This window comes from Gymnoscopelus microlampas (genome assembly GCF_963454915.1).
Source record: "Gymnoscopelus microlampas genome assembly, chromosome: 15".
Lineage (NCBI taxonomy): Eukaryota > Metazoa > Chordata > Actinopteri > Myctophiformes > Myctophidae > Gymnoscopelus > Gymnoscopelus microlampas.
This window is the reverse complement of record NC_139952.1, coordinates 51804718-51828877: the sequence shown is the minus strand read 5'-3', so window position 1 is coordinate 51828877 and position 24160 is coordinate 51804718. Positions and strand designations below refer to the sequence as shown.

Genomic DNA, 24160 nt, shown 5'->3' with positions numbered 1-24160 from the left:
GCTGATCACACAACTATAAGATAGCACGTAAGTGAGACACAAAAGTTGTCTATCTATGTGAATATAGACATTGTCTATCTATGTGAATATAGACATAAGCCTAAGCACTGAATAAGCAGTGAAATCTTAGGATATGTTGCTATGTTTTAGAAGCAACAAGAGTGATTTATTTCCTGCAAATTGTATACTGTAGTGTGTATGAAATCACAGATATTGACGGACGCGCGTCATCACTATGTGTATCCAAACGCGATATGTGTATCCAAACGCGATCTGAGTGAATTATCCGGGTCTAACAATTTTCTCTCCGCGGTCATCACTATGAGTGAGCCGTGAGCATTTTTCCGGATCTGATCATCTAGAATAACCCACAAAGTACCCTTGGGTGTTCGATGAGAAATCCGTTGGAACGTGGTGAAACTGAATGTGTTTATATTGTATGTTTGTGCTTAATATTACTAAAAGATCCTCACTACCGTGAGCACCTTTCCGGAGAAATCCGTTGGAACGTGGTAGTGTGATATTAAGATGTGTTATTAAGGAATGTGTGAAGTGGGATTCAACCAGTATACAGCAGTGTAAATAACGCTCGAAATAAGTGTGAGTGGGTCACGGTGGTTGAGAGACGAGTAGTGTCTCACCCCCCCTTGGACTGGTGACTATTGTGTGAATCTATGAATGAAAGTACAGTGTGATGGATGGGATCCCCATGAATGTGTGTGCCTGGTGAATGACATGAGTATGTGAATGAAATTGAAGTACATAGATACAGTGATTTTGTCAAGATCTGTGTCAGTTGTAAGACTTTGTGTGTGTTTGTATTACTCTACATGTCGTGGTGTACCAGGACACGTGATGCTTGAATGAGAGTGTCTGTGTATGTCCTCACGAGTATAGGAATACAAGTGAGTGTGTGTGTGAGGGCTGCATGCGTGCTGAGCAGAGAGAAATAGCGACTGCTTGAGAGAGAAAGCTGTGTGTGGAAAGTAACTGAGTACATTTACTCAGATACTGTACTCAAGCGTGCTGTGTGTGTGGGGACTGTGTGGGAGTGCGCGTGCGTGAGTGTGCGTGCGTGTATGCAAGATGGGAGAGAAAGCGAAAGAAAGAGAGTGGGGTGATGTTGATTACCAAGGAGCTAGGCCAAAAGGAAGGAAGGGACCCCCCCGAACATGTTTTCGCTGTGGCCGTACTGGACATTTCGTAGCCGATTGTAGATCGCGCACCACAGTTAATGACTGGGACGATAACAGGCAGGAGAACACACAGGGCCCAAATACATGCTTTAGGTGTGGGCTCACGGGCCATGTTGTTGTTGGTGATTGTAACTCAGGAACAACTGTGGAGAACTGTAGTGACAATAGGCCGAAGAACAGAAGGCCACGCAGGTCTAAGGGCAGAATGGATACAGATAAATGGCAGGACATTGGTTTAATTGGGACAGAAACCCTTATCTATATGTATATATATATGATGAGGGCACACATTTGGTGTTAATTAGCTACGATGTCTTGGCTCCTTTCCTGTTTACAGTAAGCCTTTTGTCTAAAGCTACAGTTAAATGCCCCTTGTAGATACCCAAAACTTTCCCAGTAGTCAACTAGTGACACACAAGACCGACAAAGTGTTTGCACAGGAAGAGTAAAACTAGTGACGGTGTGGGGAGTATTTCCACTACATTATTTTATTGTCTACATAATAAGTTGTTAAGTAAGCCTTGCCCAGCAACAGTGTGAGGCCCATAGGGGAGGAGCCTATCTCCTGTTTCCTTAGTGTGAGCCAGTTTTGATGTACAAGTACACCCCCCTGGACATGATGTTAAAGATGTTTTATGACTTCTGTTCTGTTGCAACAAAATTGCATTAGGTTAGGGCCTGTAGGTGTTTGACGCATTGATCGGAGGAATGCAGGCCTTCACTTGATGGGATTGAGCTCATTGTTGCAGTAAAATATGAAGTTTTTAGTACATTAGCTGAGGTTAGGGGGTTACGCTCCCCGATCCTTGGCTAAAACAGGCGGCAGCGGGGTCGCAAGGCTCCCAGAGCACGTTAAATACTACTTATAGTGCTGGGGAGTGACTGAAAGGCCCCCGTGTTCTGTCAAGGATGAATTAACATCCTAGCTGTGTAAACAACCGTCTAGTCTGCGTGGGTGTCGCACATGGCAACATTTTGAAAGTCACAGCGTTGAAGTGTCACCTGTGGGTTTTTGTAAATGTTGTGATGTGTCAGGCACTGCGTGGTAGGTGGACGACAGTCCACACCTAGCAGAGTGTGCAGTCTTGCGGGACAACCTCTGTGAAAAGGCAAGGCTGGTGAAAACGGTTAAAATTCTGGTTCCCGTAGCCAAGCGGGGCCAGGACAAGACCGTCGGTTTCCTGCCTGGGGCGCCAACCACGCCGACAGGTAAGGGGTCGCTATCGACTGGGTCACCGGCCGGTCGGGTCACAGGTGACATTAAGACCATGCGATGCCTTTGAAAGGTATGCTTGGCCGTCGTGCTCGGCTCAATGTACAGTCAGGCCATCACAAGCTCAAAGCGACCGCCGCTTGTGCAACAGTTACTAAGCGAGTGATGCTCCTGTGATCGGTGGGCTTTGAAAAGAAGACGCCGGGAAGCAGGAGACTTGAATTCTCTATCTAGGGTGACCTGGGTGTAGACCTCAAGTGGAAAGGGGTCTAGCCTAGGACTGCGTCCCGGTGCAGGAGGCACAGGAGTGGGGAGGTCCGAAAGACTTAAGCGAAGCGAAGCGCTTAAGTATTGAGATGTATTAGTTGCAAGTGCCCCAAGCTAGGAATGTGCACTGCAGGGTCAAGGGTCATTCCTGTCCAGATAAGAAGCGTAGAGGTTTGTGTGTTGCGTCCTGGATTGTGGGTTGGGTTTGTACGCTACTGCAGGGCGGCAGATCCAAATCCGCTGTACCATGGGAGTGGCTCACAAACTATAAGTTTATTAAAACTGTATGCAATCAATATTTTTGTTTTGATTAAAATAAGAGTCAAATGACAGGGAGTTCTACTTTTGAAAGTGACATTTGTGTCGTAACTAGCAATGGAAATCTTTTTCCAAAAGATGGCAGATCTACAAGCTGTAGAACAGTTGTTGATTTTAAGAAATACTCAATAATGAAAAGTATCATAAGTATTAGAGGAAGACTTATTTGAAGTTACCCTATGTCAAAGCTGTGTTGTTTTTGTTAAAAGATTAGAGACACTTCGTACATGTTTGAGAATCAGTAATATTCATGGTTTTGGCCCTTTCCCTCTCCACATGTAAGAAACTGCCATGTGTTTCTAAAAGCATTTTTTTTCACTTTGACTGAAGAGTATTTCTACTCAAGTTGTGGAGTATATCATGTGAAGGCATTCTAATCTCAGCCTGCAAGCTGTTATGACTAGAGCAGTGACTCCCTCGTTCCAAGCCCATGGGAACGCTTATAAAAAAAAAATAGCAAAGGAAGCGAGTTCAGTTCTCATGGAACTTATCTTTCATTTGTTGTGTCTTGATACTAGTGTGTCAAATCCCTATATTTGAAGTACCCAAGCAGTGTTATAAGGCCATTGTTTTTTTTATAATTATAGTGTCTTAATGCAGTAATTGAAATATATTGAACCAATCATCTGAGTAATGGTTCAACAGGAGGGATAGTACACGTAATTATGAAGCATATTCACACTATATTCACACTTATATTTTAAAAATTCTGGTAAAAGCCATACACTGTAAAAATGAGTTTGGAGACGTTACAAAAAGTCAAAAGAACTAGTAATCTGCCAAGATTTCTTTTCTCCCCACAGGGCCACGGACCGAAGCCTGGTGATCTGGTGCTGATAAGATAGCTGATAAGGTCGCCAAGCCAAGCGGGAGCCCTCCATACTGGAGGATTTATGTCCTGCTGAGAAGCCGTTTCTGAGTCCTGGTTTGCGTCGACTGCTGTGAGGTGCAGTCCCTGGTCAACATGTCACCTGATGTGAGGCGTGTGGTTTGTCCAATCCACACAAAAACATTCGCAAGTTGGTGCAAACATCATCGAACATTACGTAAGAAGGTGAAGAAGGCCGGCTTGCGGGGTGGAGTCTCACATATAGAGTGAGATTACGCCCTAACCGGTGAAGAACCCACTTAGAATAGTACCCCCCCTCACCTGATTACACTTAGAAGGACGATGCACCACACTTGTTTTTATTTTTATATTTTCCTATCTATGTTATTGTATATTTTTCTATGTATCTTTTGTCTCTATTATTAAAGTTAAGCAGGGGAAGGCTAATTGAAAAGGTGAAAACAAGAAGAATGTGAAGATTAATAAATTTGATCAACAGGAGGGAAATGACAGAGCCGATTCTCAGTTCTATGTAATGTGGGTTTATAAGTTCTATTCATATTGTTAATGTGTTCAACTAATTAATCATTCAATTGAATAGATGAAGTATATTCTTCTCCTTATGTGTGCAGGAGCCAAAGACTGCATATTAGGTGGTTTGTTATTGTTACAAAGCTCCTGTAAGCTACCGATGTTTACATTGTTTCCTTATCTCTAAGTCCAGCAGAGATTGCTGTGTCTCTCTTTCTCTGCTCTGCCTGCTAACTTCAAGTACTGAGTACTCATAGTAGTCTAATACTTTTGAGTACTTCCTAAGCCCTGCCTCCTGCTTAACTGTCTCCCCTTCTCATGTTGCTGTATATATATCAATGTAAAGTATTTTGTACTTCAGAAATGATTCAGGTCAAGCTGTACATTTACTCCTTGCGGCAAGTAAAAAGTGAAGGAGATCTCCGCTGTGTCTGTGTCTATCTTATTCCAATGTGTGATCTGAGCCTAAGGTGTTTGTAAAATGATAAAGCAATCTATCAACAAGTGTCAGTCGACCACATTAACCCTGGCGTCACTTTTGCGTTCACATTCTTTGAAAAACTTTAAAAAGCTTTTTCATGATTTGTCATGAGTTTTCAAAAGCAGATCTTGTAGATAAGCTATTTTTGAATAGGCAAAGTAATAAATAGGGCTAAAGGGGTTAAATAGGTAAGTGTTGGTCTGACTTTATAGCTGACTCTGCTGAAAAGACGTCTCTGGTAAGCCCCTCCAGGTGAATGCAGGCCTCCTCTTCCTTGCCCTGCACCCTCTTCAGATGGATACTGACGGTCAACTTCCTCTGCAGGGCACGGAGCTGGTCCATATCCCCCTTTGAGAGATGACTTATAAAGGGGTCAGTGATGGTTCTCTTGTTCTGCTCAGCCACTATCAGCTCCTCAATCTTCTTCTTAGCCAGACTCAGAGCCTACAGGTGGGGGTTAGGATATACATATGAAATCACGGGAGGTCAACTGAGGTCCTGCTTCACACTCACAAGCAGGAGCTGCCCAGTACCACCACAATCTGTTGCTAAATGGTCTGCATTTCTATGTTTTTACCTGGGAGCTTTCAGCACACAGGTGAAATACTGCAGGCTCAAACTCCTCTCGTTCCAACGTCACGTTGTTGCTGGTGGGACGTGCCTCAATGGATCCCATAAAGAATGAAGTAAACTTATCTGAAGAGACATTTAAGCAGAACACAGTGGCTGCGGTTACATGGACGGTTTTATTCGGAATTAATGAATTAATGAATTCATTCAGAATAGAAATGCTCATGTAAACACCTCAATTGGAATAGAATATTCCATTCCAGTCTGACCCGAATTCATTTTCATTCGGGTTTGGATGTGCTTTTGCACATGTCCGCGCTTAGTAGTGCTGTCAGAATTGGCCAAAAATTACCTATCAAATCTCGAATTTGTATTATGTTTAATATAAAATATTGTATGCAGTAGAACTTTAATTCAAAGACTGCATAAGTCACGGTTGGTGCTGAGAAGCGCTCGCTCCTGCGGGATACAATTAATGATTCATATTCTATAGCATCATTTAATAAGCTTATTGTAATGGTTAAGCCCAGGCTTGCCCCGGACGCTCCGAGGATCTGATCCTGTGATGGAGGAACTATCTTTACCTGTCCTTGACATGAAACGGGAACTTAAAATCAAAATAATCTATTTAGTCAGATGAAACGTTTTTTGTTTAAATAAAATTAAGGTAGCCTACATGAGAAATGTGACAAGTAGTAGGCTAGCCTAAGTTTTACCGTGTCTGGTACCAATACAAAAAAAGAAACTGGTCTGAATTTGTAGATCTGCTACTTTCGCATTAAAACGGCGATAACAAGCGAACGCTTGTTATCTGCCAGGCAGCATACAATGCTGCCTGGCAGGAGTCGGTGCGTTGTTTCCCGGCCTGCCTAAGGCAGACAAACCTCCGCCACGGACGCACAAGGGGGCTATTGCTTCCACCCCATGCCCACCAGGGGAAGCTCCGCCCCGGGTAGTGGAGCCGGGCGGCCCCTGGTCCATGCCCGGGCGTAGGCGGAAACCACTTTGCGCATGTCAAAAGTTAAATTCCAAATGAATGCTTTAGGTCACGAGGGATACTTTTATTCAGGTTCCATGTAAACAGTTGGGTATGAATCTCTGTTTGGAATGAGTTAATTCTGAATGAATAAATATTGTCCATGTAACCGCACTGTTGTGTTGGCAATCAGTCCAGTGGTTTGCAAGATTAGCTCAATAAACACAGGCACACAGACTTCTCTAAAGCCCCTTTCTCATACAGTATGAACACTGGAAAATGTCCAGGGAATCAGGTTGTCCGGTGTTGGCCTTTCACACATGAAGCAACAGGAGAATGTCCGTTTCAGATGCGTTCACACATGAAGGTAAATAGCCTGTTTGATAAGGTGAGGGCCGGAGTCTGGGTAGTAGACACACACATTAGCTACTTCCACTTAAATATAACAAAGGCACAGCCTGAGGGAGATGCAAGGATCAAATGCAAAGTGCAGATGTAGCTTTTTTTTCTTTCTTATTAATTAAGAGTTGTTTTTTGTGTTTTGTTTCGATTATGAGCCGTTGATCATGCAAGTTTGATTGGTGAATATTTCCAACTCAAACGCTAATAAAAAGCAGAATGAATGAACTGTTTTTCAATTAACTGCCTCTCTCTCCAAACACCTCGGGAGGAGGGGAGGCTCTTCTCTCCTTGAAAATAGAAGCGTCATCAACAGGTCCACTCGCTAAATGTAAATTCACCGGACAACCAATCACCATGTCCATTCACACATACAGAGGACTTAAGTCAAGGGCTCTGCCAGCATAAAGTCTGTTGCATGTCCCATCCTACTGAGCCGGAATGTTGCGTTACATAATACAGTGCAACTGTGAAAGTGACTTAATAGACAGCTAGTCTCCTATAGAGCCTCGCAGTAATAACCCATCTTGTGTGACATACCCACGATCTTGGTCAAGACGTTCTTCTCCGCTACATCCTGACCATCTCTCCTCCTCATGCTGTTGTGGAATTCCTTCATCACGGCTGTCTGGAAAACCAGGATCTTCACAGTGTGGACACAACACTGGTGCTTCTTCCTCACAAACTCCACCACAGCATCTATCATGGCATCTGCCACAGCTGTGGGACTGGCACCTCCCTGACCTGATAAAGACACACAGATGAATGGACAGACTAACAAATATGGATGACTGATGAACAGGCAGATCTGACACACTGAACACATTTTGAACAATGAACACACAGAGAGACAATCAGGGACCTTGCTAGAAGATTGGTGAATCTAGTAGGCACGCATGTTGAAAAGCCATGGGCACGTCATTCCCCCACTGCTTTCAAGGTTGGCTGTGGCCAACTTGACTCACAAAATGACTGTCACCAACTGCTACATACTGTATGAGGCCACAAACCGCCACTAAACAAGATGTGGAGAGCGTTAATGAATGGAGCAGCAATGCTCACATATGCAACCTCATTCATGAAATCTGCACATTATGATAGAATTTAATCTTAAAGTGCTGTATAACCCCTAGGCCAGATATGGCTTTAGCTTGCATTGATTGGTCAGCTGCCTTACCAGCCCTTGGGGTTATACAGCAGTTGACCAATAAGCACAAGCTAATCACCCTCTCCTTTTATCACCCCCCTTACCAAGGTCAAATAAAGGCTGTTATACTGTATTATATAATTGGAATTGGAATGCATAATGTGATAATGATGTCACCTCAACGTGGCATAGTGTAGAGCAGTAAACAGACCTGTTCCAAGGGCAGGGAAGGCGACGGAGGTGAATTTCTGTTCTTCACAGTACTTCAGCACATGGCAGACGACATCTTTGACCCTGGCAGGATCATTCTGCCCTATGATATGGAGAATGTGTCGACTAGGGAGAGATCCGGCTGATGTCAGTATCATGGATGATGACTGGTGACTAGGAGAACTAACTGCAGAAAGGCAGAAAGTGAATGGCAAACACAATGATAAACAGAAGCTATTTTCAGAAGAAATACTACATCATTGATAGATAAACACATCTATATACTGCATCTATATGGATTTACTGTAGATAGATAGATAGATATATTGTATAATTTTACAATGGCATTTCCAGTGGCTGAAACATGTACGTCTATAGTTTGTCCATCAAGAGCAGTGTCTTTTTAATTATTTGCCCTCATTTACTGATAATCTGCAGCCCTTCTATGGTTCACATTATAAAAAATAAAAATCATCAAATGAAAACATACCAAGCGTTGAGCATTCCAACTCCACTTGAAATCCAGCGCTGTCTAAAATGGCCTTGGAAACACCTAGATCAAAATGACACAATATTGACCTTTTGAACTGTCAGGATCTGTCTCCTTGTACCTTATTTAGTGGTATCGTCCCAGTGTTTCCTGTTCTCCTTGTACAGTGGGTGACCATTGACTTTGTCGTTTTTTTTCATTCTTCTCATGCGTTTCATGCAGGGCATGTATGATTTCCACTCTGTGCCACTAGGGGCAGCAGCGGTCTACTGCCTACAGCTGCCTACAGCCCACAGCAGACAGCAAGAATATATGTGTTACTAGTTACTGTATATCCTCTCCAAACTGTACATACATTACTTTACACTTTTGTATTATGTTTTGACACTTGCTTTGGAAAATGTTTTATCATGCCAATAGCTCATTTGAATAGCAAAATTGTTTGTTTTGGGGTTTTTAGGTACTGTTTTTCCTAGAAAGACAGAGAAAGATCCTGTCTGTTGCTTACAGTACAAGACGTGACATCTATATTAAGCAAAATATTAAGCAAATAAAGTTAGATAGCATGATGCTGAGCTTAACATTAGTTTAATTTTAACGTCTTAATTGATAAAACGAGACGGGAAAATAAACGTATTTTTTTCTCTTGCCAATAGCTCAATTGAATTGACAAATTGTATTTCTGTGGTGGTGGTTCAGTGGCACTATATATATATATATATATATATATATATATATATATATATATATATATATATATATATAATATATACTGGGGTCATACGTTCTGTGCTTTCTGTGTGTGCACTTATGCCGTGTGTCTCTTTCTTTGAGCGGGGGGGGGGGGGGGGTCTATCAAGGCAGGCTATTTGTTCAGATGCAATTTCAGCGTGGCTATTAAATAGGCAAAAAAAAAGCTGATCTACAAGCTCAGTCGCGATGCAACTCTATTTTCTAACATTTTAGTCTATTTTTGGCGGAGAGAGAGAGAGAGAGAGAGAGAGAGAGAGAGAGAGAGAGAGAGAGAGAGAGAGAGAGAGAGAGAGAAATTAATATAATATAGGCCTACTATATATACTTTAGGTACTCGTAACAGAGTAGGCTACTTCTACATTGCAGTATTGATATTTTTACTTAAGTAAACTGCAAACCAAAAAACTCTTCAACGACATGTGCTCCTTGTCCAGTCTATTCATCGCTAAACCGGTTATGTTAATTATCTCTCTCTCTCTATACAAAGACAAAGTCTCTTTTATCCAGATGCGCTCTCTCTCTCTCTCTGTACAAAGACAACGTCTCTGTCCAGATGCGCTCTCTCTCTCTCTCTGTACAAAGACAACGTCTCTGAGAGAGAGAGAGAGAGAGAGAGAGAGAGAGAGAGAGAGAGAGAGAGAGAGAGAGAGAGAGAGATGCATCAAAGTAGGGGTTCTCAATCTTTTTCAGGCCATGACCCCCCAAAATAACCATATTGGGGACCCCCATTTTGCGTGTGCGGCTTTCATCATCAATTTAAAAATAAAGATGATCGGATCATCTGTGAAGCATTTTATGAACATTGAACCTCATAATAACATCTCTCCGTTCGCGACTGCATACAGAACGTGTGTCGGCTCTGATGTTTATTAGACAGCATGGACCTCCGCTCATGGACCTCCGCTCAGGTCCTGGAATCCAGAGCCTTATATCAAGACTTGGCTGCGAGCACATCGCACGGCAGAAAGCACAAAAAACAAAGTGGCACAGCCTGTCATGTCAGATAACCCCGACCCATTTTGGCAGTTTTTATAAGACAGGGGTTATTGGCGTCTTTTTGGTTTGTTTTATTTTATTTCCTCGTTTATACTTATTTCCTCCTCAATATTGTTTAAGAATTAATGTGCTATCCATGACATGCTGTCACCAACCAGTTCACTGTCTGTTATTTAATGATGATCGAATATTGGCTAAATGTTTACAATTTCTTCTGTCCAAACAATGAAAAGCACTAAGAAAAGGCAAGTGAGTCTCTCTTTAATTAAGCATGATGAGCCATGTGTTTTCCACAAAACAATTGAATATCATTGAATATAATTGCACCCTTGTCATACTACTATGTTATTATAGCTTTCAGTTGGCCACCACAGGCACAGACAGTGCGTTTTAGCGCAGCGCGGCCTGGCGCAGCGCAGCGGAGTGGAGTGGTTGCGTGCGGGGGGTCGGGGGGCTTTCGTGGGAGGGGGGGACGGGTGGATCAGAGCTTAACCCTAAAACCGAAATAAAGTAACAAAAAAAAACCTCCAATCCGCTCAAGAACCGCGCTCCCCCACTTCCAAAATTAGCACTAGCCTACAACACTGGCCCAGTCTCTTGCCAAACCGGTTATGTTAATGATTATGCAGCCTATTCCAAATAAGCCAAGTGAGGAACTCTGCTATCAGGTTCCCCCTCCCCCCTACAGTACCTCTGTAGGCCTATCTCTTCTATCAAAGTATTTGTTCAGATACAAATTCAGAGCGGCCAATTTTGATATTTTTAATGCGCCTACATGAAGTTAGAGGGATGGGCAGAAATGGTGTAGGCCAGTGGTTTTCAACCTTATTCCCATCAAGGACCCCCAAATTGACACATATTAGGCCAGGGACCCCCATTTGAAAAGATATGCCAGGGACTCAACCATTTAGATTTCTTGGGCGTCCCAATCTACACTGTATCATCATCATCAGTGTTCATTTAACTCTGAGAGTGTACAAATGGAACCAAATGGACCCTGACGGGTCCATTTGGTTCCATTTGTACATTAAGAGTTACAGACACATAAGGGTCAATTTGGTTGCTAACTATTAATTTGGCTGGGGACCCCCTGGAACCCCCTCAAGGACCACTGGTGGTCCCCGGACCACTGGTTGAAAACCTCTGGTGTAGGCTATTTTCAACTGTTAATGGGTTTTTCTTTCTTCACAAATGAATTCTACTTTGTTGTAACAGTGTCCCATAAAAGTAGTGAAAATAGCCGATCTACAAGCTCACAAAGTGTTGCATCATGATTTGAATTCCGACTGAAAACGCCACCCTTGCGTCTCCGTGTGTACAACCAAATACGCATCTTTCCTGCACCGATGACGCTTGGGGCTTTTACAGCGCTGCTCCTACACTACCACCGTCAGCAACAAGTGGACATGGAGTAAATGTACTTAGTTACTTTCCGCTTAGTTACTTTCACGTGCATATAAATGAGCCACGCGGTCTTATAAGAATGAAAACAAACGCCTCGCTGTTGGCCATGGATCACATGACGGTCGTCTGTTACGGTCATGGATGAACTCAAAATGTTACTTGAGTTCAATCAAAGTAAAAGTACAAAAGTATTGGCAAATATACTTAAAGTACTGAAATGTTTGAAAATAGCTGATCTACAAGCTCACAATGCGTCGCAATGCGTTGTGAGCTTGTAGATCGGCCATTTTCAAATAGACTATGTGAAATAGGGCAAATAATGTATGTTTTATAATGTAATGATTTATATCTGCAAAGTAACTAGTAACTAAAGTGTTCAAATAATGGTAGTGGAGTAAAAGTACAATATTTTCCTCTGAGATGTAGTGGAGTAGAAGTAAAAGTAAAAATAACAGGTCAGCATGCTCATAGCGTGGGATTCGAACCCGGGTCGTAAAATCACCGGATAGCAGTTTTAACCGCTACACTAACTGGACTATTTCATTTACAGAGGAAAGAGGTAGAATCCTACTATACAGAAATTGATGCGAGAAAAAAAAAACATATAAGACGTCTGTCTGTCTGTCTGTCTCTCGCTCTCTCCAAGGACTTTTGAGACAGACAGACAGACAGACAGACAGACAGACAGACATCAGACAGAAACCAATGTGTGTCTGAACATTTCTAAAATGACAGAGATGCGTTCCTGACTGCCCGACGCTGAACAGAAAACCCAATTTAAACGCTCTAAGCACACGTAATTATTGCTAATTATTATTATTATTAATAATAATATAAGACATCTATCTGTCTGTCTGTCTGTCTGTCTGTCTGTCTGTCTGTCTGTCTGTCTGTCTGTATGTATGTCTGTCTGTCACAAAAAAAAGTGACTCCAAAGCGGCACCTTGTGGTAGTATTTGGAACTTAAATTTACTGCAAAGCGGGTGAGGCAAATGAGTGAAGTGATTCTCTTATGAAAAGCGACAAAGTCAATGGTCACCCACTGTAGCTGTTGCCTGTCTTGTCTCACCTACCCTTTGATAAGTGTTCTCCACCAGCGTCCTGTTGTACCCCAGCCAATCCCCCTGTATTAATTTGTCTTTGAGTTCACCCGTGTCTAGTCCTGTGTCTATCTAAGCCCTGTGTTTGAGTGTGTTCATTGCCAGTTTATTACTTTTTGTCATCTGTGAGTTTGTCTGTTCCAGATCTGTATCTACATGTCATTAGTTTAGTGTTTCCCATAATAGTTAAGTTTTCCAGTTTGCTTCCTTGTGTATCCTGTTTATTTCTTATTAAATACCCTTGAATTTAAATACCCTCGTTGTTTCAGCGTTTTCACCTACACTTCTGTCTCACACCCTGACAGAAACAAGCAACTAATATTGTGCAACACAAGCTCTCTTTCCTCTATTCCTTATTTGTTGATAATCGCCATGAATCAAGACAACAACGGTATATTGACTAGAGTAGAAGTCTGTATAGTGACCCCCCTAACTCTCACCAAAGAGTTTAATGATTAAAGGTCATAGTCACCCATTTTGAGGTTAAAGTCCTTATTGGAGGAGTTGATAATAACATCACTGTTGTCCTTAGTGATGTCTCCAGATGAGACTTCTAAGTTTAGCTGACCCATCTTCATCTGGTACACACCGAGAGAGGGGGATGACACCTGGCTGAAGGATGCTGGCGCACACGCACACACACGCACACGCACACGCACACACACACACACACACACACACACACACACACACAGACAAAAGTGTTACGGGACAAGAGAAGAGAGTCAGGTGTAACAGACGTGATCTTGCGTTGTGTTGTAAAGCACCACAGACCAGGATTCTCAGTTGAGTTGATTTATTCTGATAAACAGACAAATAAGGCACATCACTGGTCTGCCCTGAACATGTGTTTCCACATAACAATTGCGCTCTCATAGTAGAGAAAGACTAGCAATAATAATGAAAACAAATATAATATGTACCTGATAAACAGACAAATAAGGCACATCACTGGTCTGCCCTGAACATGTGTTTCCACATAACAATTGCGCTCTCATAGTAGAGAAAGACTAGCAATAATAATGAAAACAAATATAATATGTACCTGATAAACAGACAAATAAGGCACATCACTGGTCTGCCCTGAACATGTGTTTCCACATAACAATTGCTGCAAATAGAACAGATACAGTGCAATGAAAATACAATCAAAAATGATCAGGCTGTGCCTACACAACTCTGGGTACATATGTATTAATATCCTGCACAGTTATGACTGAAAATGAACACAATAATTGAAATAATCTGCACAGTAAAATGAACACAACCTACCGCTCTCATAGTAGAGAAAGACTAGGAAGCAGGTAGGTGACGTCACTCCCTTAGAGGCAGCCGCCAATTCTCTTAAAGTGACAGAGCACTAGACCACAATCCACATTTGATGTCTGGGCAAGTGGAAGCATTATTAACCATGTTACACTGGCTTGGTAAATAAGGGTCCAGGTTCAATTCTCCTGACCAGCTGAGAAGAAGAAACTGATTGAGTAGCAATTATTTTCCATCAACAACTGGTGTCAAAGAGACTACGATTGTTCCAGTAAAGTAAATGCATACATGCAAAGAAAACCTTACAGTGATGCAGTGAATGGAGGTCAAACGCAATGTGTAGATAGTATTAGCTGAGTGGTTTAGACCTCCACCTCTAGGCACATACCTGTCCTATGTAGGTCCAAAATGTGCTAAACCCTAACTTTCCCCATCAATAAAGAAAGAAAATAAATGTTTTCAGGGTGGAAAATCTTACCAGTGGTCTGCTGGGATTGTACAGTAGATTTAGAGGGTGATGATGGGTCAAAAGCACGTGCTCCCTGATGATTTCCCGGCTTCTGACCTTTGAACTCTCTGGTATAACTCTGACAAACAAGAACGGGACAATAATAAAAACTGACAAGTTCTGGAAAGGTGGCAATGCTAAGAGGATGGTTATTTCTACTTTTAGATAGCATACTGTAAATAAGACAGACAGACCTTAGTGTGGGTCCGTCTCATTGTATGATACAGTACGTACTGTAGAGTCTCCATAGCTCTGCATGTTTTTAGTCCAGTGTATACTTGTGCAATATGAATGCACAGTCAAATTATTAGAATCCATTTTTATCAAATCGATGATTTAAACGATGAATCGATGAATGAAACTGATCTGCGTTGAGTTGAATCAGTTTGAATGAATGGCAGTGTGTAATTTTGTTTCCTTTGTTAAATTTGGGCCAGTGAAGCCTGTTGAGACTTTAACAGTGATTAAGGGCTATACACAAACACTCGAGTTGAACTAAAGGCTAAACCCGTTAAAACCGGGAAAGCATCTGTGTCATTTTAGATTTTAGCATTGGCTATTCAAAGGATTTCAGATATACAAGCTCACAGCGCGTCACTTTGTGCCGCGCTGCGAGCTTGTACATCTGCCATTTTGAATTTAAAAATCTTGAAAGTGTGAGAACTACTGATCTAGAAGGCATTTGTAGAATTGGCTTCAGGTCTTAATGGGTTAAGTGTCAAGAAAATATTAATCTCTCAAGAACAGATTCTGCCCTGCGGTGGAATCTGTCGGAGAGGTTCGTCATAACGTGTGCGCATTGGCTACAAGTGGGCGTGCCTTCAGATCAGGAAGTAGGCCGCGCTTTACCCAATCAAATGTAGTGGGCGGGATTCACGTGTCCATCCACCCTTCCCCCCTCGAAACTAGCCGAAACTAATTTAACAATAGCGTCCTCGGAGCGGACAAAACTACGGAAAGATATTCACATTTTAAATTACTCTTTCATCATAGAAACAAGAGGGCTTATAACCAAAACCATCCATGTTCTCTGGGAGAAGTGGTGTTAGTGTTCCGTGTAGAAATATTGTTAGTGGGAATGAAAACGTAGTCGCACCAACCGGAAGTGATGCGCTGAAGGCAGACATGAAACCGGGGTTTCCCTGCGCACTGGCTTCCCATTTGCCTCCCTCCAGACCACACAGATTAAATCACAAACAGCAGAGGTCGCTGTTTTTCATTTTCTGTGGGGTCTGGCTACGCGAGACTAAGAAAATATCGACAAAGCATAAACTAGACTTAAAGATGAACTAACTGAATTGAGATGAAATGTAGGAACTCACTTCCACAGTCGCTAGGGTGTCACTAGGGTGCAGTACCACGGCCACCTCCCTCAGATACTGGGGTGTTCTCCTCTGGCTGTAGATGTGAACCTCCTCCAGCAGGGGTCTGGCCACCAGAGATTTAGGGAAACCCATGTTACCAGTGCCAATCGCTGGGAAAGACACTGACGCCATTCTGAGCTTCTCTGCCTCTTCCAGGCAATATCTGATGATGGATTTTAATTTCTGGAACAGAACGACAGCATCAACATTATTGATTGAAGTTGTAAAATGACAATATTCGCACATGCGCAGGTTTATGAAAACAAATATCAGAAACTTATCATAATATTATGAATGTTATCAGTAACATTCATATGTAATCTAATCAAAAGAGAAAAGTGGGAAAATGGGTGATGTAAGCAACTGAGGAAACCAAGGTCAGTTCTTTTTTCTTCAAAAGTATTTCAAGTTTACTGGACTGTACAGGAAAGAGTGGGTAGAATATTGTCATTATAACAAAATATTTCCCTTGAGGTCGCAGGTTATACTGTATGTCTCTTGTGTTCCTTTTATACAGAAAAATACCATATGTTGTATTTTTTCGTGCTTGAGGCATTGCGCCAACAATTTATCATTAGGGACAAATAAAGTTTGACTTCATCTGGGATTAGGTTAAACAATGAATTGTTCCCCAGACCTTCTTTCTATAACTACACCATTCACCTCCTCTGCCTGCCCGGCCCTGTTGTCCCAGAGGGGGCAGATGATATGGAAGACCTTTTGACACTTCAGGTTAAATCCAGCTGTTACAATGATATCACCGTAACCGGCTTCTTGTTTGACCGCAGACTGGAGTCTCGGGCCGGCTGTCTCCAGAATCGCTTTGGAAACAGCTCCTGAGTCCAGGTTTAGGTTTTCAGAGATGGTGTTGACAATGACATCAGTCTGGGAACCGAGTGTGATAGAAAACATTCATTAAGTATAATTTACCTTTATATTTTGCAGCATATGACAACCACAGTTGTGGTAGGTTGTGTAGGTTGAGCACCATATTCAGCTAACAAGGAGGTTTATTAGAATGCTTGCCAAATGATAGCCAGAAGGTAAAGCGAATAATACTCCCATTTGCTGTAAATTACGCCGGTATGTTTATTACTATATAACAAGGTAAACAGATTTGAACAGGATTTGACAATCTGAGTGATTGTATGATGTGTTCTGTTCTCTTAAGAGCTCCCAATAAACTAACTTTGAATCATCACATTTTGTACCCGTTCTGTGGAATTTACTTATTTGACTACACCTCACACTTATAGAATTTCCACAACACAAGGGTTAGGGTTAGGTAGGCACAAATGTCAGTTGAGAAAAGAGATATAGCACAGGATATATTCTAGGATGAAATATGCACACTGTATGTCCTTACATCCTGCTCCTGGATGTTTCCCTTTCTGAGACAAATCTTCAGCCCTTCTTGTGTGTGTGTGGTTTCAAGGTCTCTTTCATGGTCCGGTCTCCTATACCTGTGACAAATCACAAAAGAACTGAACAATGATGTCAACACATTGGAGAAGTAAACCACTTAAACACTAGGCAACCTATTCTGGGAAAGTCATAATAGGCGAACATTTGACAAAAATAGAGTAAGATTCGCCATGAATAGCAAATCTATAAGTCACAACCTATTGTGACGTGTTGTGAGCTTGTAGATTGGCTAATTTCAGAGCAAATTTGGTGTAGAGGGGATGCTGCCAGGAAACGAGACAAGTACTTACTAGTTAATCTAATACTACTACTGTATTTATTACCATATATATTACTCATAGCAGTAGCGCAATTATAACACTAAGTATAGGACAAGCCTTTTCCCTTACCCTCTGTCTTACCCACCAGACCGAAGGTGTCCTCTGGGGCTAGGAGCTCCTCTGGGTCCCTGTTGGCCCTCTTTCCCTCCAGATCCTCCTTGTCCTCTCCCCCTGCCCCAGTGTCCGCTGGCTGTCAGATTCCTGGACCCTGATTGTCCTCTGGCTCCCCACTGTCCTCGTCCCTGATGCGCACTGGGAGAAGAAATTGAAAAATAACAAGAAAATTGGAGATTAAATGTGCTGCAGAACTGTAGTAGCATAGCATCTATTTGGATTTCTTTTGTAAGATACGATTAAAATAAATAAACATATGAATGAAAGAACTGTTAAACATAAAAGAAATAAACATTTATTAATTTTCCCCACCATTAATATAGTATTATTTTGAGGATACATGGTTCAGCCTTTAATTTATTTTTTGCAGCCTCTAAACTTTGTTCAAGACCAAAGCAAAGAAACAACCTGGTAGTATACATGTCTTCTACACAAGACTATCCAAATGATTGTAAATTAATTCACTTTATTTATACCTTGAATATCCAGCATGTCTGCTGCCTCCCTGCCGTGGTAGAGTCATCTTTGGCTGGAGGTCTATGAACTTCTTGTTAACAGCCTTGGCAAGAGCCCTCACAGCCTGGTCATTATTGTCCGTCAGGTGGATCTCAGTCAGCAAACCGGGAGCTTTCTCAGTATTGCAGTATTCCCGTACAGCCTGAGCAATGGTTTCAGCACAAAGCTCAAGAGGGAAGCCGAACACCCCAGAACTCACTACCGGCACGGCAATAGTAGAGCAGTTGTTCACCGCCGCCTGCCTCAGGCTCTCCTGAATGGCCAGGTTTAGCCGTGACACTGCCGTCTTCCTGTCTGAATCAGAGAACCGAGGGCCGACAGCATGAACAACATACTTGCATGGCAGGTTGCCTGAATCTGTCACAATGGCATCCCCAGGTCGCAGACGTCCATTCGTGGCAATGTAGTCATCGCAGAGTTTCTGGAGTTGTGGCCCAGCGGCCTTGAGCAGCGCCAGAGCTACACCTCTGATGTGCTTCAATTCCTCGTTGGCAGCATTGACTACAGCATCCACCCTGAAGCTACAGATATCAGTCCTCGAGACCGAGACCAGGACTCCCGAGGCCGTCTTAACTTCACAGTAGATCGATCCTCCCACCCCGCCTTCTTCCTCATAGCCGTCTTCATCTTCATCATACTCCTCTTCCTTGTCCTGCTGAAGCACCACCACGCAGTCAACGATATACGTAAGGAACTTTTTCTCTTGAGACAGGAAGTACTTCTTAGCCCCAGGCTTGTCCACTGTGTGTGCATCAGTGCAGAGAGCTGCCACCAAACTTTGTGACTTGTGAGTAATTTACAATAAATTTCTCCAAGCTGCCGGCGACCTCTTTGACTGGGTTGAGGAAGCCGGACACTGTTATTGTGCCTCTTCTCTCTGGGTTGAGATTTATAAGCACCGTTTTCGTCTTTGAGGTGTTGTAGGTTTCCATCAGCTGTGTATTCAACTTCATCCACTCAGGCATCCTTACTACCTTCTCATCCTGCACAAGCAGAGACTGCATTGAAAATGCATTCCTCATCTTCCGCTCCGCATCGACCAGAGCATTCTCAGAACTTCCTGTGAGAAGAACCCTGCTTTCTGTGCTGTAAATGGCACTGATTCCCTGAGATGTGAATAAGTCCTGCGACATTTCCATGGCATCAACTGACTTGAGGAAGTCTAGGAGACATGGGTCCACATCATCCAGGGGTTTCTTACACATTCTGAGCTTTCTCTCCAAGATCCAACACTTCACTTTAGAGACCTCTGCTTCAAGGCCCGAAATGGTCAGTGTCTTGGTGGGATCTTGATAGGACAGGTGCAACTCCTGAGAAATATCTGACACCGCCTTTAGCAGCCCTTCCTGCTGTAGGATATAGTAATAGGCCGGGCACATGTCCATTGCCTCTGATACAGTGTCTCGCTGCCTCTCTATCTGTCGCACAGCATTGAGAATGATATCCTCTACAGGACCTTGAATCCGATCCACATCTTCTGCCCGCCCTGCCACAGTCAGCATCCCTTTTGGTGCATCCAACACCAGCACTGCGTCTTCTTTCACTACTGAACGGATATCTTTCTCCATCATCTTCCAAGCAGGGATAGTCACTGTAAAGTCAAAAGCAATGTATTGGCTCAAGAGCTTTCTGAAGGCCTCCAAAGCATTGTTTGTCCACTCATCCACCTGTCTTGCCGTCAGACCCTTTTGCTTCAATAGACATGGCAGAGGGCTGAGCTTTGCCTCAGGGTTTTCTAAATCCACATTGCAGAAGTAAGGGCACATTTGTTGGTTGATGGCGTTTAGCTGTTTCTTCATGAGGAGGAATTTCCAGACAGGGGGGTGGACATTCTCTGTGAAAGGTTCAGGCATCTTCCATGTTGGTCTGTCTTTGCCATACAGGGCAGTGCCCAGGGACTCATAGAAGGGGTACACCTTGACAGGGACCTTGCATATAATATGGTCTTGAATATTGGAGATTGTCTCTGCAACTGGAAAGGAAGTAATTGGAAAAGTACCAGGACAATTTAGTATAGGAAAGTGACAGCAGGCGTAGTGTATTGAATATTTAATCTGTTAATGTAATAGTTTATAGTTACAAAACTATTACCAAATCATTAAACCTTTACTAAACCATTTTATGTAAATCAAATACATAATGTGCACACTTCATTGTGTACTTAACTGTTGCTTGTTATATACTTAGTATTATGGTTTGGTAACTATTTCCCCTTTTCACCTTTAGGATCATCGAAGGTGGCAACAGCTGCTTTTTCCTCAGGGATCATGCTGATGTTGACTGGCAGAGTCCAGCTCTTCTCAAAGTACAGTTCCAACATCTCTGCAAAAGGAATTTGTCAAATTCAGGGACATTTTACACCATTCACATCATTAACTACTCAACGTCTCACAACTCTTTGCTTTCACTTCACATGCTGGCTGAGTAAATCCATCCATTTATTTATTTATTACAACTCTTAAGAATATAGATCATTCAACCACTGCGTGCTGCCAAGATGGAGAAGTTGACCTAAGGTGGCATAATGACCAGGTAAATAAAACATGTGAAATATAGAGATGTGTACCTTTAATCACAACCGGTGTGAGGTTCTCCACTCGGACAGTCTGTACTCCTTCCAGCTGCCGTGCAGCCAGCCCATGCCTCTTGAACTTCTCATTTCCCAGACTAGCTTGCAGAAATCTGTCCACAGCTGAAGAAAACGCCACTGGGTCAGTATCATCCGACATCATACCGTCATGTTTCCTGCCGAATCTTTCACTAAATCTATTCACGCTATTACCTTTTCTTCCTCATACTATACTATACACGATTAGATATCCTGACATTTCAGAGAGAACTAATTCAACCCCAGTACTTCCATGACAAATGAGTAGCTACAAGGTGGCTTGTATCATTCATGTAAGCAACAGGTATACTGTAGACTAAGTTTGTTCCTACCAGTGGGATTGTTGAGGGTCACCACAGCTTTCTTTGTCTCCCAGATGATCTCCAAACTAAAGCTCCCCTCATCAAGCCCAGAGACGGTTTCCACCACCATGGACAGCAGGTCTCTGTTCATGTGCTCAGGGATGTTCTCCAGAACCATGGCAACACCATGTGCAGACTCTAACTCAGAGGTAAAGGGGGAAAAAAATATGATCAATAAGTTCCCTTGGCTGATTCTTTGAACGCTAGCAAACCTCCACCCACTGGTTTGAAATCCAATCCTGAAACCTGATACCCTCCCAATATGAAGGACTGCCATAAAGTCTGCTCATTTTGTACTGCTCTCCTCACCTGTAGAGCCTCTGAGTCCAGATCCGTCATCAGCATCAGCTGGATTGTTCACCAAATCTAACAGATACGTATATTCAGCTCAGTTTAGTTAATTCAGATCCTGTATTTGTACCTTTTTAAAGTTAGTTACCTAGTTAAATCATCTGGCCATACCCATTATACAGAATGATGACAGGGAATCTTATTAATATTTAATAATGATTAGTTCTGTGAAAATGTTCTTAGAAATGGCACGCTTCCTGACTGGTACTTGGCAAAGCAATGAACAAGCAACTGCCTGGAGACGGTGATGACCCTTGTCCTCCTCACTATTGGTTGCTTCTTCTTGTAAACTGGAAATGTAAACTTAAAAAAAACAAAAACTATTTTGGGGTCTTAACTGCCTTAATTTATATTGATAGAACTGTATACGGTATGCACATTAACCACTCGCCCATTTGTGCCCGTACTGCAGTACTTAGTTTAAGTCCGTCTGTATCACTTAAATTCCTAAAATATTCAGATGTGAAACAAAAACAAATATTTTTTTATGATCTTACCTGCGACATTGTCAACTTTTGGAGGGGTCTGGAGAGAAAGGGGGACATAGTCATACACAATGACATCACTGTTTATTAGTTTGTTCAAAAGACATACACATAGGCCCTACTGTATATTCTAGAATTTAAATAAAACAAATCATTCAAATAAATAATAATAATTTAAATAAAACTCAAGTGCCACGGATGTTACAAGGCGATCCGTACCACGATAAGTACCCGTATCTCCCGTATTGTTCAATAAAAAGCATTTTAATCCGATCGATCAACTATGCGACACTAATGGTTGGGAGGTGTTTGCACTGATAACAACAAAAAAAGAAAAAAAGGGAAAAAATGGCTGGCGATCGCATTAAAATGCTTTTTATTGAACAATACGGGAGATACGGGTATATCGTGGTACGGATCGCCTTGTAACATCCGTGGCACTTGGGTAAGCACTTTATATTTGAAACCTGAACATTTATGTACATGTGAGAGTTGGCAATGTAAAAAAATCAAAAACCAGGAACTCAAGGCTCCATGACTGTCATGGTATGACAGTCATATTTCAAGGCTAGTCTGGTGTAGTGCTACTGACAGACAGGGAACCTTTGTTCAGAAAGTTTAATCACATCATGTTTTACATTTTTAACCTTACATGAAATCAATTATGACCCAAAATATTTATTTATATCATGAAATTAGGAACTTAAAATGCTCATTTGTTAATTAAATGGTCTTTTTTTCTCTCAAGTTCAGTCTTCTACGCTTCTATGGCTTATTGTGCATATTACTTATTTTTGCTTCTTTCTTTTCTCTTTCTGCATTCACTGGCCCCGTATTATTGCTGCTTGCAGCTATATTTCAGTTTTAAGTTTTTAAAACCACCAGTATTCGGTCAAACACCAGGTAAAAACAAATACAGAAAAAATAAGTCACCAGAGTGAAAAGCAGTATGAGACGAAAAAGAGGGAGATAAAGTTTCAACCACAATGGCGAGACCGCTAGAATTGGCTTGCATAAGATAAGTTAAAAGCGAGCACGATAACTATTATGTGCGTCGATCATCATGTTAAATGTAAACAGTGCATCAAACACGCACTGTGCAGTCCAGCTGTGTCAAACCTACATGGAGGGAGAGAGAGATCTCCAACCCCTTGGTTCTGAAACAGGATAATATGGATAATTATCCGACTGATTATTAATTGTAAGGAGGTGAGCCTTCCGACAGTAATGCCAGCTAGCCTAAAAGCTAGCGTTAGCTTTTCAAAATCCATCGTCTCCTCATTTACATTAATAGGCTAACACAACTTTCTGAGGGTGAGTGAGACCAGACTGCGGTGCATTCCATAAGTCGTTCTGATGTATTTGATTGCCTGTGGATGTTGCTAGAAATCGCCGATCTAAAAGCTCACAACACGTCGCATTTGTGACATACTGTGAGCTTGTAGGTCGACTTTTCACCGCTGTACCGCAGTAAATCATTAGCGTTGCCATGTCGGATTATTATAAGCGACTTTGGGCTTCTTTTTTGTTTAGTGCTTGTAAATATTGGGCTTTTTTGGGCCTGTTTCTAAAGTGTAGTTGCGTATTTGGCCTTGCTTCCACATGTTTTAATTCTCATTTAAACCAACAGTGGTTCTCAAATATTTTCATGTCATGGACCCCTTAGCTCTGGTCCATACTAGTGTTAGAAGGAGTTCTCCAACTCCTTATAACGCTATGGACCAGAGCTAATGGACCTCAAAGATGCATCGGCTAGTTTCAAATAGGCGATGCATATAGGTTTAAAGTGCTCATGTGTCCCCAGGGGGCTCCCCACATGCTTTTTTGGGGGGTCCCCAGATGACAGTAAAGTGACAGTTTAAGGACTTTTAAAACCCTTTAAAAAAAAGAAGGAAAAGAAAAAAGACCATTACTGCATCACAAGTAATAAACAAACTATACTATTTAAAACAAATAGCTGA

At 42.1% G+C, this 24160-nt stretch overlaps 1 protein-coding gene across 1 annotated transcript in view; it reads right to left on the bottom strand.

Annotated features, from left to right (window-relative positions):
• The window catches only part of LOC311061840 (protein mono-ADP-ribosyltransferase PARP14-like), a 28067-nt gene extending 5773 nt beyond the window's left edge, over positions 1–22294 (bottom strand). The window contains exons 1-10 of the mRNA XM_084080537.1: positions 22212–22294; positions 21673–21729; positions 21334–21501; positions 20960–21085; positions 20614–20715; positions 19262–20365; positions 18354–19134; positions 7321–7379; positions 5413–5531; positions 5067–5279 (exon numbers count right to left, since the gene is read on the bottom strand). Of these exons, the coding sequence (XP_083936663.1) occupies positions 5067–5279; positions 5413–5531; positions 7321–7379; positions 18354–19134; positions 19262–20365; positions 20614–20715; positions 20960–21085; positions 21334–21481 (2652 nt within the window). The 5' untranslated portion in view covers positions 21482–21501; positions 21673–21729; positions 22212–22294. The remainder of the gene's footprint in view (positions 1–5066; positions 5280–5412; positions 5532–7320; positions 7380–18353; positions 19135–19261; positions 20366–20613; positions 20716–20959; positions 21086–21333; positions 21502–21672; positions 21730–22211) is intronic.
• Between the last annotated feature and the right edge of the window lie 1866 nt (positions 22295–24160).